The sequence below is a fragment of the Nomascus leucogenys genome, chromosome 9, assembly GCF_006542625.1.
Source record: "Nomascus leucogenys isolate Asia chromosome 9, Asia_NLE_v1, whole genome shotgun sequence".
Lineage (NCBI taxonomy): Eukaryota > Metazoa > Chordata > Mammalia > Primates > Hylobatidae > Nomascus > Nomascus leucogenys.
In genome coordinates, this window is record NC_044389.1 from 41,208,957 (window position 1) to 41,227,214 (window position 18,258).

General features: G+C 32.4%; 1 protein-coding gene across 22 annotated transcripts in view; it reads right to left on the reverse strand.

Annotated features, from left to right (window-relative positions):
* ADGRL3 (adhesion G protein-coupled receptor L3) overlaps window positions 1-18,258 on the reverse strand; it is an 871,587-nt gene that overhangs the window by 43,170 nt on the left and 810,159 nt on the right. For 14 of the 22 annotated variants that reach the window (XM_030818870.1, XM_030818878.1, XM_030818884.1 and 11 more), the window contains 3 exons: window positions 9,442-9,468; window positions 6,720-6,888; window positions 462-587 (listed from right to left, as the gene is read on the reverse strand). In XM_030818870.1, the coding sequence (XP_030674730.1) occupies window positions 462-587; window positions 6,720-6,888; window positions 9,442-9,468 (322 nt within the window). The remainder of the gene's footprint in view (window positions 1-461; window positions 588-6,719; window positions 6,889-9,441; window positions 9,469-18,258) is intronic. The other 8 variants (XM_030818875.1, XM_030818872.1, XM_030818877.1 and 5 more) reach the window with 1 other exon arrangement.

Sequence of the window (18,258 nt, forward strand, 5' to 3'; positions counted from 1 at the left end):
TCAACTTCTCAGCACGTAATATGGTTGAGTCATAGTTATTTTTACTAAACATACCATATTATATGTAAATTGTGCCAGTTTGTGATAATTATTATACTAGGTAGAAGAATTATAAGAATTAGAATCATATCAATATATCACATTTCTCTATATATGAAATGTTACTTTCTTTGAATTTTGGGTGAAATGGCAAATTCCTTTCTCCACCTGCTGCATTTATTGAACTGAAAACAATCTGAAGTCATTATTATGCAAACTTCAAATTTGCAGACTCAAATTTCATCATATTATTACAGTTTTAGTTTCTTCCATTTCCGTCAGAATCATTCCCATGTGAGACACAGTGAAACAACAAAAACAAACGATGTGTTAAACACAGGCTAGAAATTAGCTCCAATCATAAGGGACAGTAATTGGTATCATTAAGAATTACTTCATTTCAGTGAACACATATTGTTTACCTGTGAGCCTGTGGAGTAGCGTCCAGGAGTTCGAGAACCAGATGTTTTCCCTGAACCAATGGAACTCTCTGTACTGCTGCCATTACAGCAGTGTGTTCGCAGGCATTTCCCATACTCTTTTCGTACCTAGCCAATTAAATATTAACTTCTGTTAGCAAGCAATTCATTGCAGGTAGGAACAAAAGTAGACAATGTATGTGAGTTTTATTTTTAGATAATATAATTATTTCCTTGCCCTACAGATGTAAGAAAGTCTGTTCAGCATATATTTTACAATACAACATAATTATATTCATACTGTCAAGCTTGAAATTTTGCCTAACTGGAGCCTTTTAAAACACACACACACACACACACTCATACACACACACTCACACACCTCCCATCACATCATAGTGTTACTTTCTCTTAGTTCCAAGAACATATACTTAAGCCCATTGAAGATACTATTTTTAGCTTCATAAATTGGATATAAAGTAGCCTGTTGGTGCGAGGGCATTGTAGCTGTTGTTCTTTAGGTAGAAGCCTAGTTAGGAAGTTACAGGGAGTGGGGTGGAGGAAGTAGGCTAAGAAGTGGGGAAGAGAGAGAGAGAGAGAAATATCAGAGAAAGTGAGAAAGCAGAGAAAGGATATTTAAAGACAGAAAAATATGAATATGTTAGGCTAATCATTTCTTCTAAATCTATATTTCTCTGAAGTTTATTTCTCTTAAAAGAGATCAAATGCTCAAATTGAGAATAAAAATTCAAAAGATTGTAAATTTAGTCCTTCAAAATAGTTCTACTCAATAATCACAGAGAAATATAATTACTTTTCTTTATAGCATTCTTGATTAAATACTTAATCTTGGTTGTAGTATAAAATTACAGGGAAAAAGAAGACTTTTAGCTGATGTTTTCAAGCAGAGAAATATATCAACTTTTGGTAAAAATTTTTTCATGTCCAAAATTTTTATTACTGCCTATTTAATTGAACAAGGCATATAAAAATAAACAGTAACTGCCTTAAATCACATGTCTACTATCAATAACAACAAAGGGACATCTTATTATATCAATTATATGTTCATGAATTTATATTATGAAACAACATCATATATATAAACTATTCTTAGGCCTTTATGTATTTGATTTCGCATTAGTTCATTTTCTCCACAACTTATGATAATGTAATATTCAAATAAGATTTTATTTAAATCAAAGTTTTGAACATGTGCTTTAAAAAGGGATGTTATTTAGAATCAAAAGAAAAAGAGGTATGTAAATGATACATTAAATTTAGTATTCCAAATGGGAACATTTCATCTTATTATTGTAAAATTCATTGTGTCAAAGATATAGGAGAATTAAAGACAGAACATACGCAGATTTGCTCAAAGAACACACATTTATTGAGTGCTTATCATGTGATAAGAACAATGACGGAGATAGGGTCAGGTGACTCAAGCACAGAAGAGGAGTGCCTGCGGGAAGTAGGTGTGGGGGGCCAAGGAGGGCTTCTTGGGGAAGAGGGCTTCCCAGAAAGTCTTTAAAGGAGTGGCTGGAATTAATTTACAGAGTGAAGTTGAAATAAAGGATGGGGAGAAGAGGAGAGAAAGGCATTCTCACCATAAAGAATAGAATGAACAAAACAGGGTTATGATGTGCTGGTCTTTAAGGCCTTTCTCTGCCCTGGCATGGCAAAATTACTTATTTTTAATGTATTTAAAATGCTATTGATTTCTTTTGCAACCAGTCTCTTCTGTGCTACATTTATCAATAATTAGAATTAGAGATAATTATTTTTGTTCAGTGTTTACGAGTCAGTCCATATTTTGTTTATTTTGAAAAAAGAAATCGGGCTGTAGCCAGTTATGTGCGTTTGTAAGATGCATCTGTAGGGAGGGTGAAAAGAAGAAACTTCTACTTTTTAACTATTATGTGTCAGGAATTGTGCTAGGTACGTCCCTCAAAATGACTCTGAAAATAATTATTACCTTCATTTTATAGATGAGGAGATTGAAATGGGTCAAGCAATGAGAGTAAACTACAAGACTGAAAAGTCAAGCAACGTGCCTTAGGAGAAAAATCTACATTTCATGGGTGCTCTATGATCAAAAAGCTCTAAGATGCCACATTTGGAACATGAAATCATTGACCAGCACAGGCATTGTATATTACTAATATTATTATTAAAGTAATTTATTGATTATGTCCTTCTTTGTGTCTGGAAAGAATGAGGACAAATGCTTTAATTAGAACTTGAGAAGGCTTAAAATAATCTCTAACCAAAGTAAGCAGTATCAATGATAGTTTAGTAATTTCTACTGATTTATGAAGCATCTCTAGGAACCTAAACTTTGATCATAACTTCCCCCTGCAACATCCCACATTATTTTCCTGAGGTACACAGCAAATGATATGTTTCCTTCTAGATGAGAAAGGGTATTTGAATGAAGTGATGTAAACCTAAAGAAATATTTCAGTACAATGAGGAATAAAGGCAAAGAAGACAGAAAGAGAACCACTCTCCCTCCTGTTACAAAATCAGCAATATTGTTTAAGCCACAATAATTCATCGTGGGCTATTTGAATTTTCCAACAAAGATTAAATGTTCTGAGCTGATAGTATAAACAACCAGAAAATAAAGATATTTGGTGATGCCAAGTCTCACATTAGCTACATTACTTACTGAATCATTATACTGACTTTATTTTGCTGTGATTTGATTTGAAATGGTAAGCATATGTCTTAAAAAGAAGAAAAAAAATAACATGGACCATGTCCAGGAAACATTTTTTAGATTACAAAAAACAGTTATTTGATTGTTCAATCATTTGCATATTCTAATCTACTATTTCACATGGACTGCATCTTAGTTACCCTAGTCAGATGATATCCTATTTTGGTGTGATGCTGTTCTAGAATATAGAAGACAGGTAAGAGAATATACCTTACCAATAAAATATTTCTGATATTTCTCATATCAGAAATAAAATGATCATGGAAGCGCTGAGAATATATCAAATATTTGAATGTATGACAAAAGTAAAAGTGACCACTGTAATGTGACCAGTGGAAAACTGTTTACACAATCCATACTCAGGAAAAGACGGATGACTCAAAAATTTTAATTTTATGAGTAGGTTGAAACAGTCGACAAATAATTCAATAAGACAACAATTTTCATATATTAAATACTTCATATTTCTCTAATCAAAACATATAAGCCACTATACCAGCGATGGCCTATTAGTGAAATTTAATCAGATGGCTTAAAAGAAAAAATACTTCGCAACCATTTCTTCAATTTCAAAGACAAGTGCATGACATTTTTTATACAAAATAAAAACCAAAAATAATTATATGTTTTCTGTATTTTCTGATGTTGGCCCATATTCTTGACACCAAATACAAATGTGACAAAAGTTTTAAAATTCAAAACATGGAATGGATGAAAGAACAATATGTATTACTTGTTATTGTAAATCATGAAAATAAGCTTTCAAAACCAGGGCCTGGCAAGTTTTTCTATAAGGCCCAGATAGTCAATATTTTAAGGTTTTTGAGTCAGGAGCCAAAACTAAGGATAGGGTGTATATACTTATTTTAAACTTTATGTATTGAAAATGTAGTAACCATTCCTGGCTTCCTGGCTGTAAAAATAAAAGGCAGCTGGATGAATTTGGCTCATGAGCCACAGTTTCTGGAACTCTGTTTTAATGAATCACAAAATTGAACTTGATGACATATATATTTTAAAATTTAACTTATGTTAAATATACTAAAAACTGTACATTTGTTTTAGGGTCTTGAGATGTAAAATCTCTACCTGGGTACCAAATGCAATTCTTACTTATTCCAGTCATATGCTTGTGTTAAGACAAGAAAAATTAAAATAACATTTTTATTAATATCGGGAAAACTGAAAAAGAGGCATTGGCTAATAAAAAAATACTCAAAGCAAAATAATCTGTGTGTAAAGTACAAAAATTTCTTTTCTGCTTTGTAGAAAATTTCCAAATTAACTTTAAAATTTAAAAATTACTTCTTAATGAGTTAGTAAAAAAATTTAAATAAAATTTAAAAACTATGTCGGTCCAAATTTCCAGCTAATGTACAAAATAAAGATGACAGGCAAATAAATCTGCTATACTTCAATATGTTATGACTGATCATAATGACCTAATACACTCCCTTTTTATGATGGGCAAATGCTACCATTTCCCTTAATCTCCTGATTTTGCTCACATTTTTTTGTATAAATTTATCTTGAGCATCAGTTATGGCTTTCTTCTATCCAAATCTAGACATCTTTCCCAAGTTTTAGTCTCTCTGACTTCTCTGAAGTCTTTTAGAATACCAATCACTGTCTTCTTCTTGACATTTTCCCCTATCTTTAATTCAGTGTATCATCTTGATTCTCGTTCTTCCTTCCAGCTCTATTCTCACTCACCATTTACATGTGTCCTATTCTTTAAATACATTAAGTGTGGCAGACTGCCATCTATTCACCATATCCAATTTCTTCTCTTTCTGATTAAAAAAGCTATACTATGTTTTTCTGTCTCCCTTGCAGTTTAGGTGGTACCATCGATAGAATCCTATCTGATTAAAAAAAAAAAATGAGTAGAAGCCGTGTGAGCCACTTTCAACTCACAAAATCATCTCTCTCTCTCCCAGACTTTCTGTTGGATGTCAAAACCCAAGAGAGCTATAAAATCACAGATTGAGGTTGTTTGAATCTTCATCAGCCTATGTCCTTTCACGGGGCAATCCTATCCATTGCGCAATGAGTAAAATATAAACATATGTTGAGTCAGGCTTCTGTAATTTGGGGGGTGTACATATTAATTATTTGGGCGGGTTCATCTATTTTATTTTATTTTTATTTTTTCTAAAACATCTTATTATAGCAGGATTCATCTATTTTAAAACAACCTCTTTTTAAGGAGAATTCTAATGAATTAGATTAGAATGCATCCATTCTAATGTAACCTCTTTTCTTTTCTGTAACCTATATTTAGAAGCCTGACTCATCATTACTACTCTATTCTGTATTTGTGATCATGTCAACACATTTTAGATATCTACCACTATCTAAAATTGAAAAAGAGTAGTGTTTTGTTTTATGTTTGTCCATCTTGAGAAGTGGACACTCTTTTCTACTTCTTGTTTTGGTCCCACCCGTCTCTAAAACTAAAAATCCTAGAAAGGGATATCTTTACTTTTTATTTCCTTTGTTTTCCAAAGAAAAATTATAAATCTTATTGTTTCTTTCCCACAAATTTTAAAACATAATTTTCTACCTCATTTTCAGAGCCATCTCTTTGAATATTTTATAATTATTTTTACCCCCTCCATGTCACACATGAGTAAACTGAGACATGGGGAGGTTAATTAACTTTCCAAAAGTCACATAAGTTTTTAAATAGAAAAACAGAGATTCAAACCCAGGCAATCTGGTTGAGGGGTTGCTGTGACTGGACCTATGGAGACCACATTTTAAATAAAGTTAAAGTGTGTAAGATTGGAAAATCAATCTTGGGATTTTAAAAAAAGTAATAAAAATATTTAGTGTTTAAAATTAAGTTTGAAAATTTATATATATATTATGCCCTTAAAAATGTAAACATTTGCAAAAATAGATAAATGTAAAAAATTGCATTCTAATAATTCAACTCTTAGATTTCATAATAAATGCTTTTAAAGGAAAGAAATATAGAGACCATTATTAACTATTCCATCATTGATTCAAAAAATATAAATGTATATTATTTTACCATAAGCTGTGTAGACATTTATATTTTCTAATGTAAACTAGTGTTTGAAGAAACAGAAATATATACACATATACACATGTATATTTCCTATACTGTGATATATATCCATGATGTGTGTGTGTGTGTGTGTGTGTGTGTGTGTGTGTGTGTGTAACTCATGCCTCCACAACATTTTTGGAAAATAATTACTTCCTAATACACAAATCTATTTGTCCACCAATGGGAATATTAAAGACGACAAAGTCAAATCTATAAGAAAATAATTTTTGTTCACTGTTTAAATCAGAAAATATTTTTATTGTTTTTTACTGTTGGACACTCTCACCAACTATTATGCTTGTATTTTGTGTTTGTTTTGCTTTACTATTATAAAAGATGAGTATCTTTATTTCCTGTAGACAAACATATCAAGAATAATATATTAGAATATGTTGTGGCTGCTTTGGTATCACGAAATGTATGCCATTTATATTTTAAAAAAAGAATTCTAGCTTACCTTCTTCTGTAGGACACAATGGAAAATAAATATAAACATTCCCTGTAGAGAATTGAAAATGGTGAAGAGATACGCCATGATGACTGTGCTTTCATTAATATACATGAGTCCAAAGGCCCAGGTCAATCCTAATAGGCAGAGAAGAGCTATTGCACCTATAACCCATGACCTGTAGAGAGAAGAGAAAATTAAGGGTTATTAAATAATTGATCATTAATTAACAACCATATCAGATCAACAATACAACACTGAAAAAAAAGTTACAGTAACTTTTATTGACAGAAAATGTAAGACAGGTGGTGTAAGTACTTTAAGGTTTTAATGAGACTACAAGTTTTCAAGCTTGAGGAGATATACATGAATGAAAATGTTATGAACACAGAAATTCATTTAAGCAAAAGCAGATTTGTACCATAAATTATTCATGTATTTGCAGCACATATGCAAATGGCATGAGGTGTAATTATGGTGAATGGCAACAGGAAAGCAGGCTATAAAGCTACGTTAGTCTTCACTGGTCTCACAGTGGCAACATTTATTTGATTGATTTCCCTCTATTAGTGCTTCTTCTGATACATTTTTACCTCGCTTTTTCAAAATTTCCTTTTTCCACAAAAATGTTATTGTTTACTGACAAAAATATAACTCGTATTAGGAGGAAATGCATGGATTTGAAGTACACGTATGAATTTAATGAGCCCCACTTGTCTAATTCTATATTTATAAAGACTAAGCGTGAGGGATAGTAGATGGAAAAAATAGTTCCCCTCTAATGGAAACACTGTTTCTACTCTCCTTCAGCCTTTGGATCACTCGCTTATATGCTACGTTGTAGTAGATTTTGGAAATCAGTCATTTGGCAGCTTTGTTGAAAAAATTTTTGAAGGCTCAGGGAACCTTCATTTCTTTGAAGTGTCTATAAACTCAAAGGAGAAGATGAAGCTGAGAATGAAGATGGAGTGGTATGAACGGAGTAGCATAGAATGAAAGACAAGTTCTCACTCCCACTCCATTCTCTTAGTTTCCTCCAAGAAGTCATTCGCAAGAGTATAAACAGGTAACAAAATTCATGTATTTGTGGCTAAGTTATGTATTGAATATCAAGACAAAATGTTCTTGCAACAGATGGGACTCATAACTGAAATGAAATCCTTCTCAACTCCTAAGTATAGGGGAGAACAGGACCAAATCAGTAGAGATCGCTATACACTGATAAGCCCAACCTCTTTATTCCCAGCACATCTTCCTTGAATAGGGTAAATTCATGTTTCTTTCCAGCAGATTATTATCCTCCACTATAATGTCTTAGGAAGATATATTTATAGGGATTGAAACTCTGTAAAATGAAGGGGAAAAATCATATATGTTTATCATAATCTGAAGCTGAGTTCAATTTGTTTTTTAGAGAGAACTGCATCTGAAGAAAGATATGGTCCCAAAGTAGTTAATTATTAAAGTCTTATTAAAAATAATTATAAATATTTACTATTTTTCTCCCATAACAATCAGCCATTATATTTCGTGTTTAAATGCCCACTATATTTAACATGTTTAATTGAAAACATCAACATTCTTGAATAAAAAATCTCTAAGGGAGTTTTGCTATTACATGTTACATGTTTGCTTATATGAATTACAAAACATTTTAGGTGTTAATATTTTATTCTACAACTGGATTCAGAAGTATACTAACTTTCAAGGAAAAGCTCTCAGCTTCTTATGGACGTTGGAAAAAGAAAAAATAAGAATTGCCATTAAATGAAGGCAATATTGCTATTTAGATTTAGAAACAAAATAATAGGATCAAATACTTAAGTCAGGTATTAACCACTGGAAAACACATCATGGGCCCAAGGGTTAAGTGGTAGAAAACTGCAACGAGCCCCGATTTCTAAAAAAAAAAAAAAAAAAGAAAGCAAAAGCATGAAGAAGTGAAATGGCACTGGAGAAAAATGAAAACAAAGGACTCTTCACCAGAAGAACAAACTGAAAGTCTACAGCAAGGTTGCCCATAGGTTACCAATCTTAGTTTATTCTTGCAGGACTTGTAATTTTAAAATATGCATGGGAAAAATGTCTAAATGTTAACATTTATGTTCATATTTATTAGATTAGTACAGACTTGTAGCTTTATTTCAGACACTGAAATCTATTCATACGGGTTAGATCATTAATCAAGTGACAGATGTCAAATTTGAAAGGGATAATTTTGCATATGTAAGAATTAATTTTGAAGAAGGCATTTTTTCTTTATTTATATTTAGTATAGCAATTCATTAATATCAATTGCAATTGGGTAGTTTTATACCCGTAAGATCATTTTGAAGATATACCACTAAATGACAGAATAATTTTAGATGAATGATGCCCAAACAAACAACAGAAAAGCGGACGTATGTGGCACAGAGGAACACATCACAATGAAAGGGAAGCTATTAAAAGAGAGACAAGTCTGTACCACAGGAAATTGCTATTGCTGCGGCACTGAATTCAGGTGATATCCAATTAACAGAGGTGAAGCAGAATTTTTTTTTTGGCAGTACACCTGCAGCACATTTATTCTGCATATAAGTTGTATGCCAGATTATTTTCCTGCACAGTTTGCTCTTCTGCCTCAATATGAATGACAGAAGCTCTAATGATTTTTCAGTACTGATCTGACAGCTGGTTCATGGGACCACACTGATAAATGGAATTTATCAGCCATTCAGGTCATTCTTACTTGATGAAGGGTCTGTTATCCTCATAGCTAAAGAATGCATAGACATAAAGACAAGAACACCAACATTAGCATTTTATGACAAAGAATTTCATATGAAAAATATTCTCCTGGTCCCCAAAGGCCTCTGTCCCCCACCTCCCTAAACGAAATCATTATCCTTTATATCTAGAAGATAAATCTTAAAATGACCATGAGAACTTAAATAACAAGAAATAAAAGCAATTTTATAATACTGCAATATCCCTTCTAAGACTCAAAATTCCTTTTTTTTAATCATGTGCTCATATTACTTGTGACTTGAAAGAGACATTTATTTCTTAGAGATCACATTTCTCTAGAGAATGAGAAATTTTATGAGCAATCTTGAAAAGGCTTGGGGGCATGCTTAAAATGACAGATTTCATGTCACCTAAAGGTATTCTTATTCCGTAATATTAGTAGGTAAGATTACTTAATTATGGACAGTACGCTTCTAAGTAATTTTAACTTGGAGACGATTGACCTGAGTTAAATCTTAACATTATAGCCCTTAGAAAATAATCTATCTTGAGTACTTTAAAACTCTTTCTGTTTGTGTTCTGAGTAAGCTAAACCTGAATAATCTTTTGTAGTAATAGGAACAAACATACAACGCCTGCTTATTTTCACTTATGTTTACTAATTTATTTAATATTATTTGGACAAAATAAGGTCCTAATACTCAATTAGTGAAGATAAGGAATGTTTTGGATCAATTTTTATCAACATATTTTTTGCTTAGAGAATTGTGGTAAGAAAAAGAAAGAAGAGAAACTGTTCCTTTCTCTTCTCTCTTGCCAGAGGCAAAATAGTTTCCTATATTATGCATACACAAATAAAACTCCTAGGCTCCAACTGTGATGTATTTTGAATAAGGAGAACCACTGATGAAAACTCACTCTCCAGAATGATGAGATAATAAAGAATGGTATTTGAAGCCAGTTTGCCTGAGGTTTACATCCTAGCTCAGCCACTTACTAGCTACCTATTTGATCTTAGACAAAAATTAATTAACCTGTGGTTGTGTCCTTTTATACATATATAAGATGGTCATAATTATAATGCAAGTTTCTTGTGATAATGAAACAATTTATTATGAATAAAATGCTCCGAACAGTGTTTAACAAAAAATGTGTTCAATGAATATTATATACGGTTATTATTATTAGACTACTCAAAGCTAGGGTAAAATCACACTGAAAATACAAAATTTCTCATCCAGAGAATAAAACCCCAAATACATAAATGTTGAGTAAGTAAACTTATTCAAGCATATTTCAGGAGTAATATGATGCAGTAAAATAGATGTGGCTGAAATAAGCTGGTAAACGGAGTAGAGAGTGACTAGAACTGTAAGTCCAATGGGGTGATCACTAGTCATGTCTGGCTATTTACATTTAAATTCATTAAATGAAATTAAGTTTAAAATTCAGTTCCTCAGTCACATCAGTCACAACACAAGTACTCAAAAGCTTCACACAGTAGCTGCCATAATGGACATGTCCATCATCACAGAAAGTTCTACTGGTCAGTACTGGATGAGGACATTCAAAGAGAGTTTTAAGCCAAGAAATGGAAAACCAAGAGATATTTAAATAATGCCATGGATGTGTGAAAGATAAAGAGAGAAGAATTTGTAAGAATCAATGGTATTTAACAGCTGTAGAAAGAAAAATCCTGTACTTATATTACCATCAAAAATTTATAAAACATAATAATGTGATATTTATTTTATTATATGCATTCCCATTGCATCAGTATATTCCATCTGTGATGTCCTGTTCATGATTCGAATAATTTTACCTTAATTCATATAGTACAGTGTCAAGAAAAGAAAGTTACAGAGGTTGACACATAGGCATCCATGCAAAAATGCTCTACAAAATGGATTAAGCTTTGTATAGATTTTAAATAAATTTCATTATGCATATTTTGGATACACAGCATGATGCTATGGGATACATGTAGATAGTAAAACTGTTACTATATTGAAGCAAATTAACGTATCCATCATCTCACATAGTTGCCAATTTTTTGTTTGTTTTTGTAGCAGGGCAGCTAAAATCTACTCATTTAGAGTGAATCCATACACAATACAATTTTATTACCTATAGCCCTCATGTACATTATGTCTCTAGATTTGTTCATCCTACATATCTGCTACTTTGTTTCCTCTGACCTACATCTCCCCATTTCTTTCCCCTATCCCTGTGTTTTGTTCTCTATCTCTGTACTATAAAAACGTTTTTAAAAATTAAAACACAAAGTTTGCAATATAACTGATGAGTTGACATATGTTTTGCTTTTAATATGAAATATCAAAAAATAGAGATATCAGGGTGCAATTCAGCAGTTTTTATCAACTGGTGGGGACCATTCAGTTGCTCCATTTAATAACAAAGAGAACAGCAACTCCAGCTTCACTTAGAGTTTGCTATAGTTATATGTAGAAGTAGTGTCCACAAGGATGTGGCCACAAGTGAACTGTGACATTTCTGGGTCTTGTCAATTAAAGGATTGGAATTGGTCTCCTCTTTGCCATTTGCTGCTGTCCTTTGACTAGAAGAAAGTGATGCAGAGCCTTAGGCAAAAAAATGGAAGCTGCTTATTTATGTGGAGCTGAAATATTAGGTTTAGACTACCTGCTACTAGACTCTCACAAAACAGAGTTTAAGGCACAATATTTTAGAATTTTTTTTTACAGTGGCTTGATTTGTGCAATAATTAACAAAGCATTTATTTTATCCCAAAAATGAGATAAGTAATATACAATGATTTAAAATCTAAAGATCACTAAAGATTGCCTACAATATGTCAGTACCCTCCATAATTTTTTTCAAATATTCTATTGGCCTAGATAATCTAGCTTTATAGTTTCTCTCTAGCAAATCCAAATTAAATTGATGGTAATGTTGCCATGCTGTTGATTCTTTTTTTTTTTTAAAATTTGAAAAAGCAGATCCACAGAACTAGTATCTATAGCTGAATAATTTTTATTATGTTTTACCAATGATAATCCAGTTAAAGAAAATACCATTACAGGTTGTATGACTAAAACAATTTTACTGGAGTATATTTAAGAATTTTGTACAAATGTGGATGCAAAGGCCTAATATGTTCTTAGCAGATGTTAAGAGGAACTTACAGGTTTACCTTATCATTATAAGTAGTGACTTACGGATTTCTCAAGATAAAACTATTCCTCATAGAAGAAAAACCAGGTAATATATACTAATGCATCTGTATGTTGAGTGGGCTTTTCCTCAATCAACAACAAGGCTTCCAAACTGAGGACTAAGAAGATTCAGTTACCCATATTCTAAAAGGAGCCAGCAGTAACCTGAGATAAAGGACTTCCACAAGCTTTACTTAGAAGTGATCTAAGAGACACTGCTTTGCCATACTACCAGCCCCGGTGTTCCAAGTCCTTCTAAATGCAAGGGGACAAACAAGGCCATTTTAGGATTGTAGTGTTCACAGAGTATATTAAATAGTAGAAAGAAGAAACAACTTTTCTTATACTAATCCCCTAGCCACAAATCTTAGCAGGCAGTGGAGGAAGAATGTTTTATGTGGGATATGTTATTAAAGTTTTAAGTTGGTCAGACATATAATAACAGGAATAGACTGGCAACATTACAATGTATATCTAAAATAGCAGTAAGTGATCTGCTACCCAGTGGTTTAAGGATATTTAAGATAGCATAGCTAGATTAATGATCAGAAAAAAATCTAAACATTTCATCTTTTATTCTATTACATTAAAAATGTTCAATCAAATGGTTATACTTATGATAGAAATCTTAACAGCTTAATATTTCTTCCAAATGTACCTTATGTTGATGGAAATATACCATCCTGAAATTATACTATTATATTTGTTCTTTGTTCATCACTATAGGAAGAATAAAAGGAAAAGGCATTCAGAATTTTTTTTTTTTTTTTTTTTTTGAGATAGAGTCTCACACTGTCGCTTCAGCTAAAGTGCAATGGCGCAATCTCGGCTCACTGTAACCTCCACCTCCTGGGTTCACGTGATTCTCCTGCCTCAGCCTCAGGAGTAGCTGGGAATACAGGCGCATACCACTGCACCAGGCTAATCTTCTATATTTTTAGTAGACACAGGGTTTCACTATGTTGGACAGACTGGTCTCAAACTCTTGACCTCGTGATCCCCCCGCCTCGGCTTCTCAAAGTGCTGGGATTACAGGAGTGAGCTACCGTGCCCAGCCTGGCATTCAGAATTTAATTCAATGGTTCTGAGTAAAATATTAACAATTTTTCTCTATGGTCATATAACAAATAAGCATTAAAGATATTAAAAATTCTTCAAAAACATGAAAGTCACATAATATACTATAAAAATTATAAATGACAGAGATTATTATAGTTCAACTATGAATTTTATTACCATTTAAGTATTACTACCAAAAGCTATATTCCTATGTTTTGTTCATAGGAAATGTATTAAGAGGAGAATGAAATGAACCAAATAAATAAAATAAATGGTTTAGAATACATCACAAACATTTTAGAATACATCATAAACATTTTATCCCTATGACTCAATGATCCCATAACAATATTGCAAATTTGAAAGCAAAACACCAATATTAAACTTTAAATAACAGATTGTGTGCTGCTTATGAATCAGGTGAGTCTGAAATTAGGAAAAACTGAGTATAATAAATTAAGACCAATAAATATCAAATCAATGACAGATAAGATTTTACTTTCTCTACAACTCAATGTTATATAAATTATGTTTCCTGCACAACTCAATGTTATATAAGTTTCTTTAACTCAACATATTAATACTATCAAATAATTAATTTATATGTAAGAGAAGTAAGGGTATCAATAAGGAGAATGAATAATGAAGTATTAAATTGTACTTCATTTATACAATTAAATACTTATTAGAATTTAGTAATAAAGTCAGTCACAGATTTGGGGATTTCCCAGTGTGTATAAAAGTTATGTTTACATTATATTATAGTCTATTAAGCATGCAATAGAGTAAAACACTATACATATCTTAATTTTAAAACATTTTATTGTTAAAAAAAGTTACCAAATTCTGAGGCTTCAGTGAGTTCTAATATTTTTGCTGATGGAGAGTCTTGCCTGGATGTTAAAAGCTGCTGGATGATCAGGGTGATGAGTTGCTAAGGGTTACGGGAGCTATGGAAATTTCTTAAAATAAGACCACAGTGAAGTTTGCCACGTCGATTAACTCTTCCTTTCATGAAAGATTTCTCTGTAGTATGTCATGCAGTTTGACAGCATTTTACTCACAATAGAACTTCTTTCAAAACTGGAGTCAATCCTCTCAAACCTTGTTGCTGCTTTCTCAACTAAATATGTAATATTCTAAATCCTTTGTTGTCATTTCAACAATGTGCACAGCATCTTTACCAGGAGTAGATTCTATCTCAAGAAACCACTTTCTTTGCTCAACTGTAAGAAGCAACTCTTCACATATTAAAATTGGATGATGACATTGCAGAAATTTAGTCACATCTTCTAATTCTAGTTATCTTGCTATTTCCACCACATGTGCAGTTATTTTCTCCACTAAAGTCTTGAATTCCTCATTCATCCACAAGGGTTGGACTCAAATTCTTCCAAAATCCTATTGATGTTAACATTTTTACTCCTCCAATGAATCACGAATGTTCTTAATAACATCTAGAATAGTGAATACTTTCCAGAAGGTTTTCAATTTAGTTTGTCCAGATCCATCAGTGGAACCACTATCTATGGCAACTATAGCCTTAAACAACTTATTTATTGAGTAATAAGACTTTAAAGTAGAAATTACTCATTGATCCATGGGCTGCAGAAGGGATGTTGTGTTAGCAGGTATAAAAATATTAATCTCCTTGTATATCTCTATCAGAGCTCTTGGGTGACAAGGTGCCTTGTCAGGGATCAGTAATATTTTGAAAGAATTTTTTTTTTTTTTTCTGAGCAGTAGGTCTCAACATGGGCTTAAAGTATTCAATAAACCATGCTGTAAACAGGTGTGCTGTCATCAAGGCTTTGTTGTTCCATTTATAAAGCACAGGCAGGGTAGATTTAACATAATTCTTAGGGATTTTCAGAATGATAGTAAGCACTGGCTTCAACTTATATTCACCAGTTGCATTATCTCCTAACAAGAGAGTCAGTCTATTATTTGAGGATTAGAAGCCTTGAAGCCAGACATTGACTTCTTCTCTCTAGCTAATAAAGTTCCAGATGGCATCTTGTTCCAATAGAAGGCTGTTTTGTCCACATGGAAAATCTATTGTTTAGTGTAGCTGCCTTCATCAATGATCTTAGTTCTATCTTCTAGATAATCTGCTGCAACTTCTACATCAGCACTCTCTGCTTCACCTTGCAGTTTCATGTTATGGATCTGGCTTCTTTCCTTAAATCTCATGAACCAGGCTCTGCTACCTTCAAACAAACTTTTTTTCTACAGCTTTCTCACCCCTCTCAGCCTTCATAGAACAGAAGAGAGTTAGGGCCTTGTTCTGGATTAGGCTTTGGCTTTAGAGATTGTTGACATCGGTTTGATCTTCTAACAAGACCAGTAAAACTTTCTCGGCAATAAGGCTGTTTTGCTTTCTTATCATTCATGTGTTCACTAGATGAGTACTTTTAATTTCCTTCAAGAACCTTACTTTGCATTCACAACTTGGCTAACTGGTTTAAGAGGATTGGCTTTCAGCCTATCTCAGCTTTCGACATGCCTTCCTCACTAAGCTTAATGGTTTCTAGCTTTTGATTTAAAGTGAGAGACATTTCCTTTCACTTGAACACTTAACAAGCCATTGCAGGGTTACTAATTGGCCTAATTTCAATATTGTTGTGTCTCAGGGAAGAGGGGGACCCAAGGAGAGGCAGAGGGAGAGAGACAGAAGAATGGCTGGTCAGTGGAACAGTCAGAACACATACATTTATTGACTAAGTTTGCTGTCTTATATGGCTGTGGTTCATGGTGCCCTAAAATATTACAATAGTAGCATCAAAGATCAGTAACCACAGATAACCCTAACAGATATAATAATAATGAAAAAGTTTGATATATTGTGAGAATTACCAAAATGTGACATAGATCTATGAAGTAAGCACATGCTATTGGGAAAATGGCACTGATAGACTTGCTTGAAATAGAGTTGCTACAAACTTTCAATTTGTAAAAAATGCAATGTCTGGGAAGTATTAATACAAAAAAGAGAAGCACAATAAAATGAGGTATGCCTGTATGCAATTTTTGAGTCTTATGTTTGAATAAAATAATATCATTTGATGATTATTTATTAATATTAAAGTATGAAACGCTATATGTCAGTGACTGAAAACATGGACGTGCAAACCAGCCTGCCTGAATTTGAATGCGAGCCGAGCATTTTAATAACACTGCAATGTTTCGCTAATTGCACCTCGTAGCCCTCTTCTGTGAAGTGGGGATACACACTGAAGTTCCTTCATAGGACCATTGTGTGTATCAAGTAAAAGATCGTGGTAGTTTTATTTGCTACACAAAACTATGCAAATATAAAAAATTTTAATGTGCAAAAGTACTATATAAATATTTGCTATTATAATTGCTGTTGTGTATTGGCCTTCTGACCTCAAAAAAGGGATTGTAGGAAAATACATACACGATTCTATATTAGGTTTTTCTTTAAAGTATTTTGGAAATTATATATTAAGTGTAAATATAAAGAAGCTGAGGGAGTCACTGCCTGTGAGTTGATCTTTAATACATACATTTAAAGGGCCTCAGTTTATATAAAGTAGCATCTTCTTTTAGATTATTAGATTAAGTTTAGTAAATGCTATGAATTTTCATATTCTCAACTGAAATGGAGGTATTTCCAAAATTCCTAATGAACATTAAAAGAGATAACCAAAGTTCTTTGGTTTACATGAGAAATCTAAGTTTAATTCATGAATATATTATATCCTTAGTGTTGAAAAGTCCACTATGTAACAGCAATGTTCTACTAACTGCAATCATTTGACTATAAAGAATAAAAGACACAACATCACATGTGAAATGTTCCTGAAGATTCAATTACAAATTTAAGTTCCAGAATTGGATCATTTAATGTTTTTTTCTTACGACTTTTCAAAACTTTGAAATTTGAATAGGAAAAATGAAATAAATGAGAAGATGCCTGTATATACACATTTATATTTGTTTTTATTTTGTAATCAATGAAAACTTACTTTAGTCAGTAACACTTCAAGATCCACAAAATATTTTTAGCAAGTTGACATATCTTACTTATTGATATTTATGATTAAAATTGACAATGTTTCCTGGTTCACTTTTGGAGGTCCAATGTTTTCTACACTTACACTGAGCCTTGAATTCCTTAGAACCTGTAACTGTGGGGCTGATAAAATATGGTCATTGGAATGTAAAGAGATGAAGTAGCTTAAGGACTGTATTACCTACTCTCAGGATTTCTTTTTTCCACTTGGAGAATATACAAACTTTTAATTTAAGTAAAATAAGTCAAGAAATTTATAACTTTTTGTAATCCTTGCCATACATGCTCTGACTGGGTGAAATTCTGTTATATTCTTTCTCATACCGTATGGGATTTTCACCTCTCTTTTCACCAACTTCCAACAGAAACATTCATTGAATAAACAACGGATTAAAAACTGCTTGGGAGAATAACTAAAAAACAAGAAAAGCACAACTCAGTATTTAACAGACATCTGTACTAACTAAAGATTCCAACAAATTGAACCATCAAACGCACTGCAGCACAGTTGGAAGCAGGCAAGGTT